Source organism: Scyliorhinus canicula, chromosome 2 (genome assembly GCF_902713615.1).
Source record: "Scyliorhinus canicula chromosome 2, sScyCan1.1, whole genome shotgun sequence".
NCBI classification, from domain to species: domain Eukaryota; kingdom Metazoa; phylum Chordata; class Chondrichthyes; order Carcharhiniformes; family Scyliorhinidae; genus Scyliorhinus; species Scyliorhinus canicula.
The window spans coordinates 247,877,074-247,903,697 of record NC_052147.1 but is presented as its reverse complement, the minus strand read 5'-3'; the positions used below and the strand labels follow the sequence as shown (position 1 = coordinate 247,903,697).

The 26,624-nt window shown below is 47.6% G+C and overlaps 1 protein-coding gene across 1 annotated transcript in view; it reads left to right on the top strand.

The window, feature by feature from the left end:
* The window catches only part of LOC119962093 (von Willebrand factor D and EGF domain-containing protein-like), a 423,161-nt gene that overhangs the window by 109,969 nt on the left and 286,568 nt on the right, over nt 1-26,624 (top strand). The window contains exon 5 of the mRNA XM_038789945.1: nt 7,210-7,442. Coding sequence (XP_038645873.1) covers nt 7,210-7,442 — 233 coding nt within the window. The remainder of the gene's footprint in view (nt 1-7,209; nt 7,443-26,624) is intronic.

The following is a 26,624-nucleotide window of genomic DNA, read 5'->3' as shown; positions in this document are numbered from 1 at the left end:
TGAGTAGGGCGAGATGGTTGGTGGGGTAATGGGTGACTGGGACATGGCGGAACAGAGCTTATGATGACGTAAAGCTCACAGATGGGAAGAATGAGGGAGAGCAGCCAAGAGTATTTGAAATCTGTAAAATAGCCAAGTCTAAAGGTAACGCAAGTATGGCTGTGGGTTTTAGCAGCGAGGGAACTCGACGGGGATGGAGTCTGCCTCGTTAGAGGTTAAAATAGGCAACTGAAGAGGTGAGCAAGATCCGTGGTAAGTTCTCTTCTCTGCTAAAAATATGGAATGAAGATTGCAAAAGTCTGGTTTGGCTCAGACAGCTGCCCTGGAGAGGGCTGGTATTGTGGTTAATGAACAGAGTTTCTATTATTATTATCTAGAAGGGACCAGAGAAAATGGCTTCTGTTCTCCCAATGTTTAGTTTGAGGAACTGTCTCCTAATCAAGTCCTGGATGTCGGACAAGCTGTCTAACAATTTAGAGATAGCAAGAGGTGATGATGAGGATGTGGCCTGTGCACATGTGCAAATTGAGACTGTTTCATTGAAACTCTTTTCAGATGAGCGTCAGAATTCTCTGGCCGTTGGGATTCTTTATTCACGCTAGCAGCCCAACCCCGCCCGTGGGTTTCCCGGCGGCATGGTGTGCCTTCAGTGGAAAATCCCATTGACAAGTGGCGGGGGTATAGAATCCCACCACCAGCGAATGGTGCGCTGCCAAGAAAAACGGGGCTGGGGAAATGGAGAATCCAGCCCGAGGTCTTTGAAGGACAGCGTGTAGATGGGGGACATGATAAATACATGGGGTCATGAGAAATAATATTGTGGGAGCAGGATAAAAAAACCAGATGATTTTCTGGCTATGAATGGATGGGAAAGAGAAACAAGGCGAACGCAGTCCAACAGAATGGCTGAGAGATTTTGGACAAGCGCGAAGTGATCAATCGTGTTAACAGCTGAAAAGAGGTTGAGAAGGGTAAAGCTTCTTTATTTCTTTTAAATCCATTGGAACAAATTAAGATGGTTTATTTCAAAGAGCGAACAAAAATATTTGTAAAGTGGTGCGCTACTTTTGCTTTGCCTCAATAACTCTGGTACCAGGCCCCAGCCTAATTCCAACGTGCATTGGTTTCTGAGAGCCTTAACATTATTTTAGATTTGCTTGGTTTTTTAAACTTGTTGAGATTTTTGATCTAATGTTTGGAAAAATTAAGGAAACCTGATGGGTTCTTCAAAACAGTTTGTACTTGGTAGGGGGTGCGCCCTCTGCATGCATGACAGCGCATTACAATACAACTTCCTCCTGAGTGTTATGAGCTGTTCTCACTGGCAATTTAGTTGAAAGTGTTATTGACTGTGAATTGCATTGTGCAATGAATGGTCTCAGTCCAATACTTTTATGACTCCATTGCACTGCATATAAAATTAAACGATATTTTTATACTTATTGCCGACCACTGTAAATGTGTCAAAACAGGACACACTCTTCTACTTTGTACAATGGGCAGTAAACACATCGCAACACCTAGGACAAAATAAATTACCACAATTACAGCATGTTTGCCTAAAATTGGAAAAAATAGATTCTTATCTTTAAAAGTGACCGGCAGTAAATTTGAGACCATGCTTTACATTTTTCCTTAAGTTCCATTAAGGAGCTTAACTAAAATCTCCTGTTGGCTCTGCAGTTTACTGTACAATTAAGACCATAAAACTATCAGATATAGAAGCAGAGTTAGGCCATTCGGCCCATCGAGTCTGCTCCGCCATTCGATCATGGCTGATATGTTCTTCATCCCCATTCTCCTGCCTTCTCTCCATAACCCCAATCCCCATATTAATCAAGCAATCCCCATATTAATCAAGAACATCAGATTGTGCTTGACGTGCTGTTAACTATGAGCCACAGACCAAGAGCTGGAAGATGGAATTGGACAGAATAGCTATTTCTTAGAACATAAGAACACAGACCATTCAATATGATCAAGACTGGTCTTATAATTGCCTCAACTTCACTGTCCTGCCATTCTCCATAACTCTTAGCCAGACTACTTAAAATCTGTCGAACTCCTCAAATTTACTCACTGTCCCAGCATTCCCTGCTCTCTGTGGTAGCAAATTTCACAGTTTGACTTTTTAAAAAAATTTACAGTACCCCAATTCATTTTTTCCAATTAAGGGCAATTTAGCTTGGCCAATCCACCCAGCTTGCACATTTTTGGGTTGTGGGGGTGAAACCCACGCAAACACTGGGAGAATGTGCAAACTCCACATGGACAGTGAGCCAGAGCTAGGATCGAACCTGGGACCTCGGCTCCGTGAGACCGCAGTGCTATCAGAATTTCACAGATTCATGACACTTTGGGAGAAGTAGTTTCCCCTCATCTGTTTTAAATGTGCGACCCCTTATGTTGAGACTATGACCCCCTCATTCTAGAATGCCCCACAAGAGGAAGTATCCACTCCACACCTACTTTATCCATACCTTTTAACATCTTTTATAACTCAATTTGATCTCCCCTCTTTCTTCTAAACTCTAGAGAGTACAGACCTAAACTGTTCAATCCCTCTTCATATACAAACCCCTCGGGCGCGATTCTCCCAAACCGGGAGAATCGTAAGGCTGGCGTCAAAACGGGCGGGTTTGACGCCAGCCTCCCCCCCCCCCCCCCCCCCCCCCCCCCCGACCGGGAACCAATTCTGGTCCCCGGTCGGGGCTAGCATGCCGCGGCCGTGAAATCCGGCATCGCGGGCTTAACGAATTTCGTTAAGCCCGCTTGCCAGAGTTTGCGCCGGCTGACGCGTCACATGATGTCAGCCGCGCATGCGCGGATTGGAAGACTCCAACCCGCCATGCGCGGATGACGTCATCGCGCATTTGCGCGAAACCCGCGCATGCGTGGGCCGGGATGCCCCTCAGCCGCCCCGCGAAGTGATACAGCGGGCGGCGGAAGGACAAAGAGTGCGCGGGGTAAGTACCCGCTGCCCGCGATCGGTGCCCACCGATCGCGGGCCCATGGCACCCTTGGCACGGCCATGGTCTGCCGTGCCAATCGGTGCCATGGTTGCCAAGATCCAACTTTACGGCCGTTTTTACGAACGTCAGGACCAGGTGGGCGAAATTCTCCGCCCCCCACGACGGGTGGGAGAATAGCGGGAGGGCCTTCCCGACATTTTTGCCGCCCTCCCGCTATTCTCCCACCCCCCCGCCGAAGTCCCGACCCGAATCGCTGCCGCCGTTTTTTTACGGCCGGCAGCGATTCTCAGCTGTTAGATGGGCCGAAGTCCCAGCCCTTTCCGCCGTTTTTACGAACGGCAAACACACCTGGTCTTGCCGTTCGTAAAAACGGCGTCACAAACTCGCTATTAATAACCATGGCACCGATTGGCACGGCCGTGGTACCAAGGGTGCCATGGGCCCGCGATCGGTGGGCACCGATCGCGGGCAGCGGGCCCGATGCCCGCGCACTACTTGTCCTTCTGCCGCCCCGCAGTATCCATTCGCGGGGCGGCTGAGGGCAACCCGGCCCGCGCATGCGCGGGTTTCGCGCAATAACGCGATGACGTCGCCCGCGCATGCGCGGGTTGGAGTCTTCCAAACTGCGCATGCGCGGCTGACGTCATATGACGCGTCAGCCGGCGCTAACTCCGGCAAGCGGGCTTAACGATTTTCGTTAAGCCCGTCTTGCCGGAGCCTACGGCGTCGGGCTGCTAGCCCCGACGGGGACCAGAATCGGTCCCCGGTCGGGAAGGGGCGCGCTGCCGTAAAACCCACCCGGGTTTTACGGCAGCTTTACGATTTCTCCCGTTTGGGAGAATCTCGCCCGGTGTGTTTGACGTTCCTAAAAACGGTTGTAAAGGGCTTGGACTTCGGCCCATCGGCCAGCTGAGAATCGCTGCTCGCCGTAAAAAAACGGCGGCAGCGATTCGTGTCGGGAGTCGGGCGTGGGGGGGGGGGGAGAATAGCGGAGGGCATCAGACTAGCGTGGCCGTAAAATTTACGACCCCCGCTATTCTCTGCACCATCGTGAGTGCGGAGAATTGCGCCCCTCATCTCTGGAATCAATCTAGTGAACCTCCTCTAAACTGCCTCCAATGTAATTACATCTTTCCTCAAATAAGGCAACTAAAAATGTGCACAATACTCCAGGTGTGGTCTTACATAGTTGCAACAACACATCTTTACCTTAATACTCTATTCCTGGAGCTATAAATTCCAACATTCCATTCAATTATTTTATTACCTGCTGTACCTGCATGCTAGTTTTCTGTGACTCATGCACGAGGACACCCTGATCCCTCTGCATTGGAGAACTCAGAAGTCACTCCCCATTTAGATAATAAGTTGGCATTCCATTTTTACAACCAAATGGATGACCACACACTTATCCACATTAAACTCCATCTGCCACATTTTGGTCCACTCTCCTAATCTATCTATATCTATCTGTAAGGTTTTTATTTACTCATTGCACCTTACTGTCCCACCTATTTTAGTGTCATCTGCAAATTTGCTTATACAGCCCTCTATCCTTGTATCCAAGTTGTTGATGTAGATTGTAAATAGTTGGGGCCCAAGGACCAAACCCTCTGGCACCCCACTAGTTACATTTTGCCATCCAGAAAAATACCTATTTGTTCTGTCGCTCTGTCTTCTGTCCGTCAACCAGTCTTCTTTCCAAACTAATAAATTTACCCACGTGATCTAACCTTGTGTATTAACCTTCTGTGTGGCACCTTTTCAAACGCCTTCCAGAAGTCCAGATATATTACTTCAACAGGATCCCCATTATCCACTTTGCTTGTAACATCTTCAAAGAACTCTGGAAAATTAGGGAGGCACAGTAGCACGGTGGTTAGCACTGTTGCTTCCCAGCACCAGGTCCCAGGTTCGATTTCCGCTTGGGTGACTGAGCGGAGTCTGCGCTTTCTCCCCGTGTCTGTGGGGGTTTCCTCCAGGTTCTTCGGTTTCCTCTCACGGTTGAAAGATTTGCAAGTTGGGTGGATTGACCATGTTAAAATGCCCTTCGAGTCCAAAAAGGTTGGGGGGGGGTTACTGGGTAATGAGAAATGGGTGGGGGTGTGGGCTGTGGTAGGGTGTCCTTTCCAAGGACCGGTGCAGACTTGATGGGCCAAATGGCCTCCTTCAGCACTGTAAATTTGATTAATTCTATGAATTAGTCAAACATGATTTACCCTTCATAAAACAATACTGACTTTGATGGATTGCTTTTTGACTCTCCAAATGTCCTTAATAATGGATTCTAAAAATTTTCTAAAAACTTACTTCCTATATTCTGCTTCCCTCTCTTTTTAAATAAGGACGTTACATTAGCATTTGTCCAATCCATTGGAACCATTCCTGTATCCAGAGAATTGTGGAACATTATAACCAATGGATCCACTATCTCTGCTCCCACTTCCTTTAACACCATTGGATGTAGACCATCCGGCCCTGGGGACTTGGCTGCCTTAAATCCCAATAGTTTGTTGAATATTGTTTCCCTATTGATGGTGATTGTTTAAGTACCACCCTTTCTATTATCTCTGAATTTCATGTTCCTACAGGGATGGTACTTGTGTCTTCTACTGTGAAAACTGAGGCAAAATATTGATTTAGCATCTCTACCATTTATGTGTTCCCGACTGTTAACCCCGGCTTCATCTTCCAAGAGACCACCTTTCACTTTTGTGACTCTCTTTCCTTTTAATAGAAGGTTTTGCTCTCCATTTTGATATTCTTTTTGATATTAAGTTACACTTGAAACTTGAAAGGTCACCACGAGTTTCGCACTGGCCCCTCTCACTGGCAGGATCGTCTGGTCATTTCAACGTCAACGGACTTTTGAATGGTTTGCAGCATTTTCAAGCCCCGCCCCTGCTGCGATGGGGCTGGAATATTCCGCTCTTAATCACCACTGGTTAACCACGTGTGGCTTTGCTTAAGAGAAGTTGTACAAGAGCTGATTTTGGTTAGGTCCTGTTTGTTGAAGCAGCGTGCATCTGAACCAAGGAACCTGAGGATTGGCAGAAATAGGTACTGTACATTTCGGGGGCAAACTGGTAGCATCTGTCTCCCTTCCTGAGGCAGTTTGCCGACCAGCAACATCACTGGTCACTGTCCTTTGGTAGGTTCAGGGGCAGGTGTTGGTGGTTTAGATTTGGCAGTGCGGTGGGGGGCAGGGGGAGAAATCCCAAGGAATGTAGAGTTGCAGGATCCTCTTGGCTCCTTAGAAAGGTTTATTTTTAAGATGAAGTTACACAATACACTGCAGGGGCATGCACAGATTGGGCTCAAGTCGATATGCTTTGCATCTGTTTTAACAGCAGAGAAAGGAAGCAAGGCACTCCAATTTCTGTGGTGTTTTGGAAGATAATACATCCCTGGAATTTGTCACAGCAACAAAGTGAGATATAGTGCTGTTTCAGATAAGGCTTGTAAGGATTACAGAGCGGGTAGTGAATAGTTTAAGGAGAATAATTAGTAGATAGATGAGGATTATGGAGCTAGTGAGTACTAGGTCTGGAGGAGTGAAAAAGAAGGAGCAGAGAGGGGGAGGTGCTGGGGCACAATGGGATAGATTTTCCTCCTTTTGCTGGAGATGGATTTACATTGATCCATTGTCGTTTTTGGGTCTTATTACTCATCCAAGGTGGACTTACACATCTACGTCACCAAAATGGGTCAGAATTGCACTGCTGATGAGACCATTCAATGGCGGGGGTGATGTAGGTGGGTGGTGGGACAACAAGCTACAAATCCCTGGAGGTTAGCAATTAATCTTGTTTCAGGCATCATACAGAGTTAGACTTAGGAAACCAAAGAGAGGGAGAATTGCCCATGAAGGCATCGATAAGCCTTCTGTTGTGACCTCTATCATGGCAGTCCTTGGGGTCATTGATGCTGGTGGACAGGATCATGGATGCTGCCTATTGACTATCATTAACATGCAACAGGGGCAGTGAGAGGGGAAACAGCCTTCCTTGCTGCAGCAGGGGTGGGTGGGGAGGAAAATCCAAGCTGGGGGCTAGATGTGACAGCTTGCAAAAGTACCAGCACATCACCTGGTCAGACTGATGCAAACTCTTTAAACAACTGTGGGCATACATCTTTAATGTCCTTGGCAGTTTTAAAAGCTGACAACTTGTGTAGGGCTAATTTTGTTCGTTTTATGATCCCATCTGAAGCATCTGTGCTTATCTTTTTCTTTCAGCTAGACTCCCCAATCTGCCCGACAGCCCAGTGATTATCCCAGAATTAGTGGGCAGCAGCATCCATCTGAAGTGCACTTACGTGAGCCCTGCAATAAACAGCACTGTGGGATACGTTGCGGTGTGGTCCCGCTTTTCCCCACCCCACATGAAGGAAGAGATAAAGAGGGACACAACCCTGCAGCTGTTCTCGTTTGTGGAGCTGGATGGGACGACTTTAAAACTGGGAGATACGGTAATGATTTCCAGATCTCTTGCGTCAAAATTTCAGTCTTCAATAGTGTTAAAGCACAAGGCATCAATTTAGAATCCTGTTCAGGTGTCTCTATGTGGTTTCATGATTCGAATATCATACCCAAGAAGTAAGGTTATTCCAGAAGTGTAAGAAACGACAGTCAAATACATAATTTATGCACAACGAATACAAATTCTTGGAACAGGAGAGATATTTATCTGAAGACGAAAGGATGTCATCCTAACCGTGTATCATTGTGCCACCAAACAGGCAGGATTGCCGCCCACTCCTGATGGTGCAATTACCTATTTAAAGTTGGTTAGTTGCTAAGAGATGCGTGAAAGTCTCCAGCATTTGCCTCCCACCCTCAGTGTCTTATCTTAATGACTTGCCGAAGATTGCTCGTTCGCTCCATCGGAACTTTGGCATTTACAGATCAGAAAAGAAAACAACTCAACAATAGCTTTGAATCTAGATTATGATGTGTGATTTCATTGAAAGTGCAATGGGGCAGGGATTTGGCACAAGTTAAATACCCAACATTACGTTGCTTTTAGTGAAAGATTGCAGCAACAAATTTGAGGAGTTTGCCTCACATCCTGCTGGCAACCTATGTCCTATTGTGAACATGCCATGGTCTTCCTTCTCTGTTTCCTGAATATGACTTGTTGAAGTGTGTTTATATTCACTGTGGAACAGGATGGTGCCTCCTAATCCTGCAAACAAATCATTAGTAGAAAAAAGAACATCTGAATAGGAGGCCTGGGCCTGAATCTTCATAATGATGTAAGGGTCATGTGCCTTAGCCAAAGTGGTGTCGGAGCCCTGATTTCAGAAGACCCGCCTCCGATACTGACACCCACCATGTTTTCTGGGGATGGGGTGGTGGAGCTGGGATGGGGGAGCCATTGAAAAGTGCAGCTGCCTCCAGTTGGATGCCATTTTAGTCACCGAGGTTCACCCACAACTCCTGGGTGTTGCACATTTGAGGAGAAGGTCTAAACTTACTGGAGTCCTTTGGAGAGGGACGGAAGAATCAAGCCCAGGTACCTTTCTGGGGAGAGCTTTAAAAGTTTAATTAAGTGCCTTAAGAGCTTTGACAAATTATATAGCAGGTGTATGGCTGATGCTCGGATACCCAGGTTCCAGAGAAGGTAAGAGCGCGCATCGTGGCAAGGATGCTGCAACATGGGGATGGCACCTCGCATATTTGCGCCATAGAGCAATGTGAGCACGGCCAATGTGAGGCCAGAGTGAGGCGAGCAGGTCAGGAGTTAGAAGCTGCGCAGCATGCACCAGGGAGAAACACAATCAGGTTTTTATTCTGAAATAAGGGCCGACCGACTGTGGCCGTCATATCTCAATATGACTGCGAACCAATGCAAGAGGCGCTTCAGGTTAACCTGGGAATTGGCCACTAACATATGTGCAGTGGTTGAGCAAGATCTTGAGCGACAATCAGCTGATCCTCATGTCCTGCCAGTGCTTAACAAAGCTTCCGTGAGTCTCTTTATGCAGCCGGCTCTTACAGAGTTTTGCAGGAGAGCTCTGCATCTCAGTTTGCTGCACATAGCTGCTTCAAGGCTCTGTGTCCTCTTTTCATTGCAGTTGATTTTGGATTTGTTTATTGTCACGTGTACAGAGGTACAGTGAAGAATATTTTTCTGCGAGCAGCTCCCAAACAGATCATTTAGTACATGAAAAGAAAATTAAATAAAAAGAAAATACATAACAGGGCAACACAAGGTACACAATGTAAATACGTAGACACTGGCATCGGGTGAAGCTTACAGGAGTGTAGTATTAATCAGCTCAGTCCATAAGAGGTCCCTTTGGTAGCATGGGGAAGAAGCTGTTTTTGAATCTCTTTGTGCGTGTTCTCAAACTTTTGCATCTCCTGCCAGATGGACGAAGTCGGAAGAGTGAATAAGCCGGGTGGGAAGGGTCTTTAATTATGCTGCCCGCTTTCCCAAGGCAGCGGAAGGTGTAGATAGAGTCAATGGATGGGAGGCAGGTTTGTGTGATAGACTGGGCTGGACTCTCTGAAATGTTAATGTAAGCGTACTTGTGACAATAAAGATTATTATTATAAAAAATAAATTGGTAAGAGTCAATGTGGACAAGCCAAATTTCCTTAATTTCCTGAGGAAGTATTATAAGTGCTGTTGTGCTTTAATGGTCATAGCGTCGACATGAGTGGACCAGGACAGATTGTTGGTGATGGTTACGCCTAGGAATTTGAAGCTATCAACTGTCTCCACCTCGGCACCACTGATGCAGACAGTGGTGTATACGATACTTCGCTTCCTGAAGTCAATGACCAGCTCTTTAGCTTTGCTGACATTGAGGGAGAGATTGTTGTCATTGCACCATGCCACGAGGTTCTCTACCTCCTTCCTGTACTCTGACTCTTCATTGTTTGAGAGCCGACCCACCACAGTCGTATCATCAGCAAACTTGTAGATGGAGATAGAGTCGAATTTTGCCACACATTTGTGTGTATATAACGAGGTGTGTAAGGGGCTAAGCACACAGCATTGCAGGGCCCCAGTAATGGAGACTATCTTGGAGGAGGCGTTGTTGTTAATTCTTACTGATTGTGGTCTGTGGGTCAGGAACACGAGAATCCAGTTGCAGAGGGAGGAGCCAAGTCCTGGGTTTTGGAACTTTGATATGAGCTTGGCTGGGTTTATGATGTTGAAGGCTGAGTTGCAGTCGATGAATAGGAGAATAGTAGAAGTCCTTCTTGCTGAGATGCTCCAGTGATGAGTGTAGGACCAGGGAGATAGCATCTGCTGTGGACCGGATGTGGCAGTAGGCTAATTTCAGTGTATTAAGGCAATGGGGACGTTTGGTGCCTATGTGCTTCATGACCAACCTTTCAAAGCACTTCATAATGATAGATGTCAGGACCACCGGATGGTAGCCGTTGAGACACGTTGCCTGGTTCTTCTTTGGCACTGGTATGATGGTGGTCTTCTTGAAGCAGGTGGGAACCTCAGAACTGAGCAGGGAGAAGTAAAGATGTCTGGGAACACATCCGCCAGTTGGTCCACACAAGTTCTGAGTGCATGACCAGTGACTCTGTCACAGCCCATTGCCTTCTGTGGTTCACTTTCAAAAAGGCTAATCTAACTTTTGAAGTTGTGACAGTCAGTATGAGTGTGTCCGAGGCGGTGGCGCAGTTGACAACGTTTCGTTGGCTTCCTGCTCGAAACAAGCATAGAATGCATTGAGTTCATCAGAGAGGGGTGGCTACTGCCAGAGATTCTACTTGGCTTTGCATTGTAGCCCATTATATTGTTTACAACTTGCCACAACCAATGAGAATCCATATAGCTGATCTGGGACTCTAGCTTAATCTGGTATTGTATCTTGACATCCCTGATGGCTTTGCGGAGGTCGTATCTAGATTTCTTGTATAGGTCAGGGTCACTCGTCTTGAATGCCTCAGACCTGGACTTCAGTGGGGAGTGGATCTCGCGGTTAAACCAGTGTTTACAGTTGGGGAACGCATGTGGATGCTCAAATATGGTGACCCAGGTGAACTACTGCTCCCCAGACCTGGAATACCTGACTGTGAAGTGCTGCCTATACTACCTTCCACGAGAGTTCACTTTGGTCTTCATCACAGTGGTCTACATCCCATCCTAGGTGGAAGTGAAGAAGCCGCTTGATGAATTGTACATCGCGATAAACAACTGTAAAAGAGAATACCCGAAGGCCTTGTTCATGTGGCCAGGGACTTCAACCAAGCCAATCTCAATGCCGAAATTCCACAAATACAACTCCTGCCCAACCAAGGGCCCCAATACCATTGATCACTCTACACAAAGATCAAGGGTACCTACCGCTCCATCTCCCAACCACACATCAGAAAGTCGGACCACAAGACGGTGCTCCTTCTCCTGGCATATACGTTCTTTGGCATGCATTCTTTGACAAAATTACTGATCAAGTCTATGATGGTGGTGGCATACTCGTCTTGGTTGGCCGCTGAGTTCTTGAATATGGACCAGTTTACTGAATCCAAGCAGTCACATAGGAGCTCTTCCTTTGCCTCGGACCTTCATTGCACGACCTTCTTAACTGGATTCTCCAGCTTAAGTCTCTACTTATGTGCCACTGTTATCACCACTGGCGTTCAATTACTGGAGTGTGCCACATATATACAATATGCAATGCTGCCAGAAACCTCAGCTTCTTTTGAAAACTCTGCCTCTACCAACTAGAGGATAAAGGCTTCCAATTAATTCGGGAGACCACACAAGCAAGCTTCCCTGGCATGTACATGGCACCTTGACATGTGGAGATTCACTCAAGTGACTGTTTAACACTCACATATGGATGGCTGCCTTCAATGCAACACAAATCAGGAGTGTAATGTAATAATCTCCACTTGCCTAGATGAGTGCAGCTCCAATAACACTCAAGAAGTCTGACACCATCCAGAACAAAGCAGCCCGCTTGATTGCTTCCCCTTCCATAAACATTCAAACCTGCCACCACTGATGAACAATGGCAGCCATGTGTACCATCTACAAGATGCACTGCACCAGCAAGGTTCCTTGGACAGTACTTTCCGACCACTGCCATGCAGGACAAGAGCAGCAGATACCTGGGAACCCCAACACCTGGAGGTTCCGCTCCAAGTCACTCACCACCATGACTTGGAAATGTATTGCATTTCCTTCACGATCGCTGGGGCAAATCCTGGAACTCCCTCCTTAACAGCACAGTGGATGCACCTACACCTCAAGGACTGTAGCGATTCAAGAAGATGACTCACCACACCTTCTGAAAGGCAACTAAGGATGGGAAATAAATGCTGGCCGAACTAGCGATGCCCACATCCTGGAAATGAATTTTTAAATACCCATACTTGAGCTGCACCTGATAAACTGGATTTGATCATTGAGTCTGATCACTGATCCTCCCTTAAAGTCAGACTATTGAGTTAGCCTTGTCTCACTGGAACGTGTCACACTGCTCTTGCATCCACTCCAAGTGATGCTGCATGCTTCACCACATGAGGATTGGCCAGTCTCCCATTGGATGAATCTCCAAGACAAGGTGGTGCTCATTAACACCATGGACTCCTTGACTTGCTACCATAAGCTCAAATTACCTCAGGGAAATTTGCCAGATCACCTCAGGGAAATTTGCCATCAGCTGCTGACAGGCCAAATAATGGGTGGGATTCTCCAACCCCCCCCCCCCCCCCCCCCCCGGCCAGGTTGGAGAATCCACGGACGGGCCTGTTCCGTGGGGGTACTTCATCCTTCTGCGCCGGCCATGGCGGAGCCCTACAGAGGCTGGCGCAGAGAAGAGAACCCCCCCGTGCATGCACCAAAATACGCCGGCCGGTCTGCACATGCGCGGAACATGCCGACGGTTCCGCGCATGTGCAAGATCACGCCGGACCTTCGGCGCATTTCAGAGAATTCTGCATTTTCGGGGGCTGTTGACGCCGGAGTTGTTGGCGCCGGTTCTCCCGCCAGCATGGGGACTTAGTCCCCAGAAGGGAGAATCCCGGCCAATGTGTCTCCAAAGGTGACTCCTGAGGTCCTACATGCTTGCCCAATGAACGATCATCATGACTTTCCGCCCTCATCCCAAGAGGATTGTGAACAGATGTCTCCACCTCTGGCCTTTCTTTTATCAGAAAAGAGGGCAGTACGGTAGCACAGTGGTTAGCACAGTTGCTTCACAGCTCCAGGGTCCCAGATACGATTCCCGGCTTGGGGCACTGTCTGTGCGGAGTCTGCACATTCTCCCCGTGTGTGCATTGGTTTCCTCCCGGTGCTCCGGTTTCCTCACACAGTCCAAAGATGTGCAGGTTAGGTGGATTGGCCATGATAAACTGCCCTTAGTGTCCAAAAAGATTAGGTGGGGTTTCTGGGTTACGGGGATAGGATGGAGGCGTGGGCTTGGTGCTCTTACCAAGGGCTGGTGCAGGCACGATGAGCCGAACGGCCTCTTTCTGCACTGTAAATTCCATGATTCTATGACACCCCTTCCTGGATTCTGGAGTATGCCTTTCACGAGGTACTACTGACTACAAACGTTACATCTCTCCAACACTCTGTGTTGGCAGAGTGCAGTCAGATGTGATGCTGCCTCCTTGGACATCTTTTCCACTTCATGATGCCTAAGGGATGAGATGACCTGGGGGACGCGGTTGAGCCAATGGTGCTGGGACCTTTGCGAGACACAAAAGGGGCCAATAAGATATAACTCCGTACATTGTGCGAGCCCCCTGTGATGCATGCCATTTACTTCAAACATAATCGCTCTGCCCTTACCAAGCAATCCTGCCTTTGCACTCCCTCTCACATCAACATTCCGATGTGCTCGTTGACCATTAACACTGAGGGCGGGATTCGCCCCTACCCGGCGGGGAGGGCTGCACCAGCGCCGAGGAGTGGCGTGAACCACTCCGGCATCGGGCCGCCCCGAAGGTGCAAAATCCTCCGCACCTTCAGGGGCTACGCCGGTGCCAGCAGGGTTGGCACCGTGCCAGCCGGCGCCAAAGGGCCTCCACCGGCAGGCACGAGTTGGCACATGCGCGGGAGTGCCAGCCTTTGCTGACGTCATCCCAGCGCATGCGCAGGGGGGTTCTTCTCCGCGCCGGCCATAGCGAACCGTGACACCGGCCGGCGGGGAAGGAAAGAGTTCCCCCACGGCACAGGTCCGCCCGTGGATTGGTGGGCATCGATTGCAGGCCAGGCCACAGTGGGGGGCACCCCCGCGCCCCCCCCAAGGACTCCGCAGGCCGCCCGCAGAGCCAGGTCCCGCCGGTAAGGACCTGGTGTATTTTATGCCGGCGGGACCGGCTGAAAACGGGTGGCCACTCGGCCCATCACGGACCGGAGAATCGCAGGGGGGGACCGCTGCCAATGGCTCCCGACCAGCGCAGTGCGATTCCCGCCCCTGCCGAAAAACTGGCGCTGGAGAATCCGGCAGCTGGCGTCGGAGCTGGGGCGGGGCAGGATTCACGCCGCACCCCCCCCCCCCCCCCCCCCCCCCCGGTGATTCTCCGGCCCGACGGGGGGGGTTGGAGAATCCCGCCCCATATTCCAATGTGCCTCTACCACCAAACACCTGCTATGGCCGATTCTCCATCCCCGACAAAAAACTGGGAAGCCACCCCTAGCAACCTCCATTGCTGTCTCCTCCACATTCCTTGTTACCTGTAGCTTTGCAGACCCACCGGAGTCTGGGACATCTTCCCGGCATTATGGGCCCCCTTGTCCTGCAGATACAACATAAAGATTGCCATTAGCCTAATTTCTAGTGCTTCCATTCACAAATATCTACATGATGGCAATGCAGCATAGTGGACATTCACACCTGTGATGTGTGCACCTACAGGGATGGCGACTTCCTGCCAAGGGAGAGTTATCTGCCAGGTGTCCCTCCTTAACTGCAGCATTCATCACCTAGATGGCTGTGTGCTTGTGCCGGACAATTCACCTGGCTGGAGTGCAGCAGGTCATGGAACCTTTTCCTACGCTGCATCCATGATCCATTCTCCCCTTCTGAGTTCAGAATGGTGCCTATCTCCTGCCACATCTTCTTATTCTTCGGGCGTTGTGCCAGCTAAGTGGGTAGAAAATGGAGAGCTGTCTCCATACCTCCTCCACCAGGATCTGCAGGTCACAGAATCTGGGCACAACCCCTCCCACTCCTTCCACAGTTTGTCTTCTTTTGAGACATTCTGGCATGAGAAAGGTCAACAGAAAAGGCTTTCACCTTCAAATGGCCTCATGCACATTTGTCTGTTTGCACACACAAACCATGTTCTTTATCTCATCAGTGCCTAATTTTGGGGTCAGGCGAGAAACAGATCTGGACAAGTACAGAGTAGCCTGCATTTTGGTCATATCACTCCCAAATGATATGCTGTGCTTCTGACCACCAACTACCCTTCTGGCCTTCCCCCTCAGAGCCAGACTGTTGTGCCATGACAGTGCATAGCTGGGAGGCTCCTGGTCATGGGTGCACCCTGAGAAAAGGGCGGAAAGAGGGCTGGTAGAAATGCAAAGGATGGCGGCAAATATGGTGTGTATTAGGCATCCCCTAAGGCATTACAATAGCCTGAGGCAGTGCAGAATATTGTGAGCAGCTGATGATGCCAAGATGCTGCCATATATCCATGGCTGTGCCTTTGAGCATTTTGAAACCTTAAATTGGTTTGCATGTTCCTTCATTACTGTGTGAATAGGCAGCAGCAATTACTATATCTTCCTGTGGAAAGCCCCTAATAGACCATCTGCTCCAGGATCAGCAGCCAGTTGGACGACTTCAAGTTCATCTGACTATTAGTTGGCGTCTCTTCAAGCGAATGCAGCCCCTGCAAACACTTCTTGCCTCTGAGAAGGAACTCCTTACTGGCCCACTTTTTAACCCCAACCAAGTTGTGTGATGCTCGCTGACTCCGCCCCACCTCTGCACAAGGCCGGTCCATGCCTGCTCTTCTGGAACAAAGGCTGGAACATTGCGGGCTATTTTTCTCAACTTCGGTTCGTGATTTCCCCTGGATCTCGTTTTCCTTTAACATATTCACGTACAAGATGTCTTGGCTTGGACCATTTTATTTACTTTCTCCACATAAATTTGTCAGTTGATAACTTAAATTACAGATAGTTCAACTTCATATGGATTTTTTTGATTTAAACGATATGGGTGGAATTTTCTCCTTTTTTCCCCAACAGACTATCAACTCGGATAGGAAAAGTGGTGTGTAGCTGCACTGGCAGCTTTTCCTGCCAAATTTGTAAACACTCTGAAGACAAATCCTGGTTCACCGACATCATGCTGGCGAGGCGGACAATGCCCTCGACAGTGTCGGAGCAGGGCCAGGATATTGCCCAGGCATGACCCACTCCTACCGCATGGGAGCGAGACTATACTTGCAAGTGCGTCCCCGGCAGGTTCTGTTCACCAATTTCCCAATTGTAAAAAACAGTCAGGAAACCCGGTGTTTCGTCCATAGGGGGATTTACCAGTGGGTAGGTCTGCTATTTACATTTCAATGGATTCAGGTGGGGTTCCCCACCAGTGCATTACGTCACTGAGGGGGACAATCGAGCAGAGAAATCCCACTGGCGTAAAAGCCATTTTGGGAGGGGCAGCATGAGGTCCCAGGTTCGATCCTGGCTCTGGTTCACTAACTGTGTGGAGTTTGCACATATTCTCCCTGTGTTTGCGTGGGTTTTGCCCCACAACCCAAAGATGTGCAGGGTAGGTGGATTGGCCTTACTAAATTGCCCCTTAATTGGGAAAAAGGAATTGGGTAATCTAAATATATTTTAAGAAAGACATTTGGGACCCCACTTCAATTCTTCGCCATGCCTGCAAGCCGGATATGGGGGTGGAAAATCTCCTCCTATCTCTCCCTTGACTTTCTCTCATTCTATAATTGAAAACTTGCTTAGATTATCAGGAAAAATAGATGCAGTGGGTTTAAGAGCATCTTTTAGTCAAATCTATCTTGTATTGTGTGGGTAAGTTCACTGAATTGTAGTTCAAGTTTCGAATAACACCCATTTAGAGTGTGACTTGGAGATTCTGTGTCGGTTTCGAACTTGCACTCCCTTAAGAATGGGATTGGTGAATTTGTACTATAATTTTGGAAATGTAACTGGCTTAGTTATGTTACTTGAATTCCCTGCACACCTTTAATAATTGTTATAATGGATGCTTTTAGTTGCGTGATAAGTAGTTACCATTTCTGTGGAACTAGAGTTTTACAAAGAACAAAGAACAAGTTAATGATTATTTTGCACGTGCAAAGTCCATAAAGACCTTTTTGCTTAAAATAAGTACGAAGTCCATGAAGAAGGTTTTGAGGAAAGTACTGTTGGGAAATCAAAAAAGTGCTATTTTGCAAAAGGTTTGTCATTTGTGATACATCTTTTTATGAGCAGTTTAGGTTGGAAATAATTTTTCATCCATCCTAATTAATTGAGTATGATAGAATGTGTTATTACTGACACAATGCAAATTCTGTTTTTATTCATATTCTGAATAGTTAAATCAAACAAGACTTTTGTAGATGTCTGTATAAATGCCAATTTTGAATGAGCCCAATGAATCTTTATACACAGTTGCATCTGCAAATTGCTTCAGGCTTGTAACATTTACATTTGTTCTTCTGTATCTGCTTAACTCTTTTTCAAAATGCTGAACACCGTGGGGCTCAATTCAGGGATGCATCTCCAAAACCACGGAGACGTAGATAAGTTTGAAGGACTGTGAATTTCTGTGGGAGTTGTACCCCAAGAAAATGCATAATTTTACATAAATGCATATTTATGTCCCAACAGAAACTGGGTCCCTCCGAACAGCTATTTAAGCATTATGGATCTCGATCAATATATCCATGACCTTTATTTGCAGTCATGCATTTTGTTGTTCTGACATTTATTCTGATTTCAGTGAGCGGAACCATTACATTTTCGTACTTCAGCATGAGTTGTTGCTGTGAAAGTTAAGACTTGTGTCAAATCGACACAATGTAGGGAAGGAATGCAACTTATTTCCAAACGTTCAGTTGATACAGTTTGGCACAATTCACTCAGGAAATTGTTACGCCACCCTGGGTGAGTGTGTGGTTAATTCCAGCCCCTGTTCCCTGGACACAATTACTGTTTATTTATACCAAGAAATATCATGAAATATGTGGTAAATATAATTGGATAACAATAAACTAATACCTACTACCTCCTTTAACAGTCCCACCATCTAGCCACACACACAAGGCAGACAAATACAGAGGGGTGGAAAGGGGTAAAAATAATAACGATGTAAGTTATAGATAAGAGTCTTTACTTCAGATGGTGGTTCTTTAGGACCCGTTCTTCGCCGACAGCTTGTAGATTAAAGTTTTTGGTGTGCAGATGGATAATGGTCATCCTTACAGAGTCATTCATTCATTTACAGGCAACAAGCTTTCTGGAGAGACCCTTTCTTTTTTTATATAAATTTAGAGTACCCAATTCATTTTTTCCAATTAAGGGACAATTTAGCGTGGCCAATCCACCTACCTGCACATCTTTGGGTTGTGGTGGTGAAACCCACGCAAACACGGAGAGAATGTGCAAACTCCACACGGACAGTGACCCAGAGCCGGGATCAAACCTGGAACCTCGGTGCCGTGAGACAGCAGGGCTAACCCACTGCGCCACAGTGCTGCCCTCTTTATTTCTTATCAAACTGGGCCTTCAGCTCAAGGATTCATTCAGGCCTATATCTTTCTGTATGGATAATTAGTTTCACATCAAACTTTGCTTTCAGTTTATAGTTTGACTTCAGGCCTTTACAGTCTCAAGAGAATGACATTCAGACTTGCTGAAGAGAGAGTCAGCCCCCACAATAAGCTTTTGAAGAGGATGCGTTAGATATTTTCTGGAGAGAGTTAGTTAGATCCCTCCATCTATGCTGCAGAATCAAAAGTGAAAGCAAAAACTCAAACATTTAGGGCGGGATTCTCCGACCCTCGGCCCGAGTCAGAGAATCCCCGGGGGGGCGGCTCGAATTCCACCCTGCCGCCCTGACGCCGGCTGCCGTATTCTCCGGTGCCTTTTTTCGGGCGGGGGCAGATTTCACGCCACATCGGTCAGGGACTGTTGGCAGCGCGCTCCCCCCCCCACCCCCCCCCCCCCCCCCCGCCCCGGCAATTCTCCGGGCCCCGATGGGCTGAGCAGCCATCCGTTTTTGGCTATGCATGGTCCCACACGGCGGGACCTGGCAGGTAAGTCGGCGGGGCTGGTCCTTGGGGAGACTCGGGGGCGATCTGACCCCGGGCAGGCCCCCACGGTGGCCGTGATCGGGGCCAACAGATCAGCGGGTGGCCCTGTTCTCAGGGGGCACTTCTTCCTTCCGCGCTGGCCCCTGTAGGGTTCCGCCATGGTCTGCGTGGAGAAGAGAACCCGCCGCGCATGCACCAAAATACGTCGGCCGGTCTGCGCATGCACGGAAACAGGCTCGCGGTTCCGAGCATACGCGAGATCACTCCGGCCCTTCGGCGCATGCATGAACTCGTGCAGTCTCTTCGGCACCGGCTGGAGCGGCATCAACCCATCCGGCCTCCACCTCGCCCCCGAAAGTGCTGAGAATTTTGCATTTTCAGGAGCTGTTGACGCCGGAGTGGTTGGCGCTGGTTCTCCCACCGGCATGGGGACTTAGTTCCCCAGAAGGGAGAATCCCGCTGTTAATCTCTGAAATATTCCAGTTAGATCAGATCGAATCGCTACCTGTTACTGGGCTGAGCACAGCCTTATGGGCCAAGTAATTTGCTGCTACAGCCAAAATCAATCAAACCGAGTTATCACTGATGCCGGTCATTGGTGCCAGTCCATCTATAATCACCAATTTAAATTAGCATAGCCTTTTGGATCCATCATTTTGAATTAAAGGTGCAGGCTGCTTTGCTTTAAAGTCACAGGTCCATTAATCATCCGTAGATCAAAATGTGACAACAAAATAAAAGAAATGGGAAATAAAGGAATAAACAGGAAGGACTCTTACAAAATGAACTTTTCATGGGCAGCACGGTAGCATAGTGGTTAGCACAATCGCTTCACAGCTCCAGTGTCCCAGGTTCGATTCCCGGCTTGGGTCACTGTCTGTGCGGAGTCTGCACGTTCTCCCCGTGTGTGCGTGGGTTTCCTCCGGGTGCTCTGGTTTCCTCCCGCACTCCAAAGATGTGCAGGTTAGGTGGATTGGCCACCTAAGGGCATTTTTGCCCTTAGTGTCCAAAAATGCCCTTAGTGTTGGGTGGGGTTACTGGGTTGTGGGGCTGTGGGGTTGGGTAAGGTGCTCTTTCCAAGAACCAGTGCAGATGCGATGGGCCGAATGGCCTCCTTCTGCACTGTAAATTCAATGAATAGTTGATTTGTTAGTTGTTGCAAATATAATAACTCTGCTACCCTGACTCATTAAGTGCAGAATTCCATTTTGCCTTATGGTTAAGGGTGACTTTAGAGGTTATCATTTACATTAGAGGAATCTTCAATTGTGGAATCTTCTGCACTCAACAATGGTTATTAGATTCATACCATAATATTGTCCAAAAATAGTTATTTGTTAAATTACATGTTAAATGACATGACATGATTAGTAAATTTGCAGATGACATCAAGGTTGGCGGAGTGGCAGATAGTGTTGAGGATTGTCAGAAGATACAGCAGAACATAGATAGGTTGGAAACTTGGGCAGAGAAATGGCAAATGGAGTTTAATCCGGACAAACGTGAAGTAATGCATTTTGGTAGGTCTAATATGGAGAGGAAATATACCGTAAATGGCAAAACTCTAAGAAATATAGAAAGTCAGAGAGATCTGGGCGTGCAGGTCCACAGATCTTTGAAGGTGGCAACACAAGTGGACAAGGTAGTCAAGAATGCATATGGAATGTTTGCCTTCATTGGACGGGGCATCGAGTATAAAAACTGGCGAGTCATGCCACAGTTGTATAGAACCTTGGTAAGGCCACACTTGGAATACTGCGTGCAATTCTGATCGGCATACTACCAGAGGATGTGGAGGCTTTAGAGAGGGTGCATAGGAGGTTTACCAGGATGTTGCCTGATCTGGAGTGTGTTAGCTATGTGGAGAGGCTGAATAGACTCGGACTGTTTTCATTAGAAAGATGGAAGTTGAGGGGTCACCTGATAGAGGTCTACAAGATTATGAGGGACATGGATAGAGTGGATGGGCAGACACTCGTTCCCAGGGTGGAGCAATGAGTCACCAGGGGGCATAGACTTAAGGTCCATGGGGCAAAGTTTAGAGGAGATGTGCGAGGCAGTTTTTTTACGCAGAGGCAGGTGAGTGCCTGGAACGCATTGTCAGGGGAGGTTGTGGAAGCAGATACATTAACAGCGTTCAAAAGGCATCTTGCCAAACACATGGATAGGGTGGGTATAGAGGGATACGCATAAGGAAATGCTGAGGGCTTTGGCAAAGGTTGGTATCATGACCGGTACAGGCTTGGAAGGCCGAAGGGCCTGTTCCTGTGCTGTATTGTTCTCTGTTTGTAAAAAGACAGAAAGCACTTAACTACGTATTGATTGCCACATGACATAATGGCTGAGATTAGAGTCCACAGATTAGATTAAATATTGTTCTTTTCTGAATTTTAGGGTGTACTATGTTACAGTTGGTCACACAAATAGTTAAAATATTTTGGCTTTGTGATTCAATAATGCATATGTTGTTAAAAGTATTGCTTAAACGGATATGGAAAAGTAGCGGGCTGGAAAGCTGTATTTTCGGTCTGCGTTTGGATGACAGTGCATATTACTTTCAATGTACTTTAAATGTAAATCATAAAAGAAACAAGAAGGGAAGAATGCACCTTGTACAGGGTTTGTTTGGTGATGGGTTCCTGGATGGATTATGCCAAATTTTATTCACCAAATTTTTTTTTAAATAACAGTCAACTGCATCTCTTCCTTATCTTGTGTCAATTTGACAAAAGACAATTTTCACAGCAGCAACTCATGCTGAAGTGAGGAAATTCAAATTGTGCACTCAACTGAAGCCTGGAATAAAATGGACAAGGCTGAATCAGAACAAATGCCACAGCAACATAATACAAGGCTGAAGATAAAAGCCATGGATATATTTATTGGGATGTATAGTTCATGTTTCTTGGCTGCTGTGAGTGGCTTCAGAGACCTGATATAGCACTTCTAGCTTAACACTACTGGCTGTTGTTATAATTTTTCAATGCTTTCTAGAGTTCTTCAAAGTTTGTCAAGTCTACAGGGATTGCTGTGACAGCTGCTAAAGGACTTGGTCCTAACTTCAGTACTTCCAAATAAACTAGTTATTGTCAGACATATGTACACTACTAAACACTAATACACACTGTTGGAACAGCACATGATTGGGATATGAACAGAGGTGGCACAAAACAGGGCAGCTGTGAAAACAGGGAGGAGGGGGAGAAGGGCTCTCAGTGGGATGACATGCCACTCAGGGTTAAGGAAGCTGAAACTCAAAGTAGAATAGTGTTTGAGACATCTGTGCTTGAAATCCACCACCTGCTGCTGTCACAGTTGCAATCCTAGAGCAGGACACGGAGTGATTACCAATGGCTGTGAAGTTAACTATAGCCATGAACGTTTAAGCATAGGTCTCCATCCATCTTGTAGCTACTGATCACTGCCCCATCGATTGAAAGGGAATTGGCTCCATTTCATTGCCAAAGAGCAGCAGATGGAGCAAGTATGCAACTTTGCCTGGATTGCAGGCTTCTGCACGGTACGGAACATCACCGATTGTATCCATGTGAATTTGCAGCTGGCACATGTGAATTCTGAGATGGGCCACAAATAAATATCCTACTGGTGTGAGACCCTTATGCCGACTATCATGCCATATCCTTTTGCTAACCTGATGCCTTAATTCTGACACAGCCTGCTGTGCCACCTGCATTTAAGATGTGGAAATGCCGGCGTTGGACTGGGGTGGTCACAGTAAGAAACCTTACAATACTAGATTAAAGTCCAACAGGTTTGCTTCGAATCACTAGCTTTCGGAGCACAGCTCCTTCCTCAGGTGATTGAAGAGGTCGGTTCCACAAACACATATATAGACAAATTCAATGATGCAAGATAATACCTTGAATGCGAGTCTTTACAGGTAATTCAGTCTTTACAGGTCCAGACGGTACGACTGGAGAGAGGGATGATCACAGGTTAAAGAGGTGTGAATTGCTTCAAGCCAGGACAGTTGGCAGGATTTTGCAAGCCCAGGCCAGATGGTGGGGGATGAATGTAATGCGACATAAATCCAAGGTCCCGGTTGAGGCCGTACTCATGCGTGCGGATTTTCAGGGCAGCACAGTGGCACAGTGGGTTAGCCCTGCTGTGTCGCGACGCCGAGGTCCCAGGTTCGATCCCGGCTCTGGGTCACTGACCATATGGAGTTTGCATATTCTCCCTGTGTCTGCGTGGGTTTCGCCCCACAACTTAAAAGATGTACAGGCTAGGTAGATTGGCCATGCTAAATTGCCCCTTAATTTAAAAGAATAAATTGGACACTCTCAATTTATTTTTAAAAATGCGTGCGGATTTTCTGTAGATGTCTGTTATGTTCCTCTTCGTCTGAGCAGATCCTGTGTATACAGAAGGCTTGTCCATAGGGGATGGCTTCTTAAATATGTTCAAGGTGGAAGCTGGAGAAGTGGAGCACCGTGAGGTTATCCGTGAGCTTGTGGTAAAGCAAAGTGCTCAGGTGACCGTCCTTGATGGAGATGATATGTCCAAGAATGCAACCGATTCTCGCGAGTAGTCCATGGTGAGCCTGATGATGGGATGGAACTTATTGATGTCATCGCGTAGTCGTTTCAGTGATTCTTTGCTGTGGGTCCAAAGGAAAAAAGTGTCATCGGCGTATCTGGTGTCTTACGTGGGTTGAAGGTCCTGTGTGGTGAGGAGGTCTTGTTCGAACTTGTGCCTGAAGATGTTGGTGCGAATTTGGTCCCCATCGCTATTCTGTGTGTCTGGATGGAGAACTTATTGTCAAAGGTGAAGACGTTGTGATCCAGGATGAAGCGGATGAGTTGTAGAATTGCATCTGGAGATTTCCATTGTTGGTGTTGAGTACGGAGGCTGTTGCTGCAATGCCGTCGTCATGGGGTGTAGAGTGCCGAGACGTCCATTGTGACGAGGAACATTCCTGGTTCAACTGGTCCATGGGTGCTGAGTTTCTGTAAAGTCCGTCGTATCACGACAGAAGCTGGGGGTTCCTTGTATGATGGGTTTCAAGATGCCGTCGATGTAGCCAGAGAGGTTCTCACACAGAGTCCCATTGCCTGATATGATACGTTGACCTTGTGTATTTTCGGGAGGCAATAGAGATCTCCAACGCGGGGAGTATGTGAGATGAGAGCACGTAGGGTGCTCTGAAGGTCTGGATCCAAGGTCTTGATTAGTCTATTGAGTTGGCGGGTGTGTTCTTTGGTTGGATCTGCGGGTAACTGTCTGTAGTGTTGCTGGTTGTTGAGTTATTGTTGTACTTCTTTTCAGTAGTCCGTTCTGTTCAGTTTGACAGTGGCCCTTTCTTTGTCTGCTGGTTTGATGACGATGTTGCGGTTGGCCCTAAGAGCGCGGATGATGTTGTGTTGTGCTTGGGTGATGTTCGGGCTGTCTAGTGAATGCGACTGATGAATCTGTCATTGACGCGACTCCTGACGGCTTGAGCATACATGTCAAGCTAGGGCAGCACCCTTCCGGGGGGGGAGTGTCCAATTCGACTCCTTCCTCTTCGGTTGCCGCACCCCAGACCTCTCGGTCTGCTGTTCCAGTTCCTTGGTTGTCTCATTGGGTTCGCTTTCGGCATCTTGGGGTCTGTGGAAGAACTCCCAGAGCCTCATTCGCCTGATGAATTCCTCCGTGTCTGCCGCAAGACTGATGGGGTCCATTTTGGAGGTCCATTTTGGTGGTGGTGCTGCACGCACGAGTATGGGCTCAACCGGGACCTTGGATTCATGTCGCATTACATTCACCCCCCCCCCCCCCCCCACCATGTGGCTTGGGCTTGCGAAATCCTACCAACTCTCCTGGCTTGAGATAATTCACACCTCTTTAACCTGTGATTATCCCTCTCTCAAATCGCACCGTCTGGACCTGTAGACTTCATTACCTGCAAAGGCTCACTTTCAAAGTATCACCTTGCATCATTGAATTTGTCGATATGTGGTTGTGGGACCCACCTCTTCATTGACCTGAGGAAGGAGTTGCGCTCTGAAAGCTAGTGATTTGAAATAAACCTGTTGGATTTTAACCTGGTGTTGTAAGACTTCCTAATCTGCAATTAAGACACTCCAACTGTGGTAGGGCTAGCTGCTGATGAGATAGCTGGTGACTCCAATGCGTGTCCCCCGCAAAAGTGCACAGTATGTATTAAATGAAAGCCATGTTGCCACATGGAATGTACTGGAGCAGACCACTGGGGCACTAATGCAGCTGTCACCCAGAAGGACAAACCACAAAAGCTTGAGAAATGATTGGTACTGACCTGATCTGATCTCATAAACCTCATAAACGTTTGAATGTAGCTTCAGTGTGAACCAGTACCAGGTATTTTCAAAGATTTTGTCGTTTTTCTTCTGATTGACTGGATGACTGTGGGGGAACTTTTTTTTTCTTCTTTCATTGGATGAGAATTTGGTGTCCATCCCTAATTGCCCTCAAACTGAGTGGCAGTTAAGAGGCAACCACATTGCTGTGGATCTGGAGTCACATGTAGGCCAGGCCAGGTAAGGACAGCAGATTTCCTCCCCTGAAGGACATTTGTGAACAATTACTCTCCAGTACTTTGCAGAGTACTGTAAATATTTGTTCAATCTTCCACAAGATGCACTACCACATTGCCATAATAATAGAATCCCTGTAGTGCAGATTGAACAACAGTGCTAACCACTGTGCCACTGTACCACCCCACCCCCCTCTGGTGTCCATTGCGTAGGTCTTGAAGTATAGACGTCATTCCCTGACTCGGGAATCATAATGCAAGCTCCCCACAGGAACATGCTGTTCTCCATGCTGAGCTTTTGCTGCTTATCCTGGAAAACCCGCAGCTCCACAGGCAGTTTCTCCTGCCGACCCCTGTGCCGGACGACATGGCGTAACTTCACCAAGACCTGGTCATTCTGTGTCCAGTTGCAAACTGAGCGGTAAGGTATCCAGAAAATTTAAGACCAATACCACCTCGTCGGCCACTGGCGGAGATGGCAGAGACATGCCGGCAACAGGAGATGACTCAAAGCGTTCGCGTTTGTGATTTGCGTGCCTGCGCGATGCTCGTACGCCGCTGACAGGAGGTCCCAACGCTGTAGCCGGGCAGAGGCTATTGGCGGAATAAAACATTGCCCATAAATATATTGGTGGAATTTCTTCACCGTGACTGTTCCGTTATCCATAAGGTGGGACAACACTTCCATAATCCTGTCTGAGGAGGCATCACAAGTGACCAAAGGAGGTCTCAAGGGGTCGTGGTGGGTCAACAAACCTGATTGTGACAGTTGCTGCTTCAGTTTGGTGAACGTCTCTTCTTGTGGCTCTCTCCACACCCAACGCTAGTGCTTTTTTAATAGCACATGATGTTGTGCAATGATGGTCGCCAAGTTAATGATGAATTTCAAGTTTCAAGAAAGGTGTCCTCC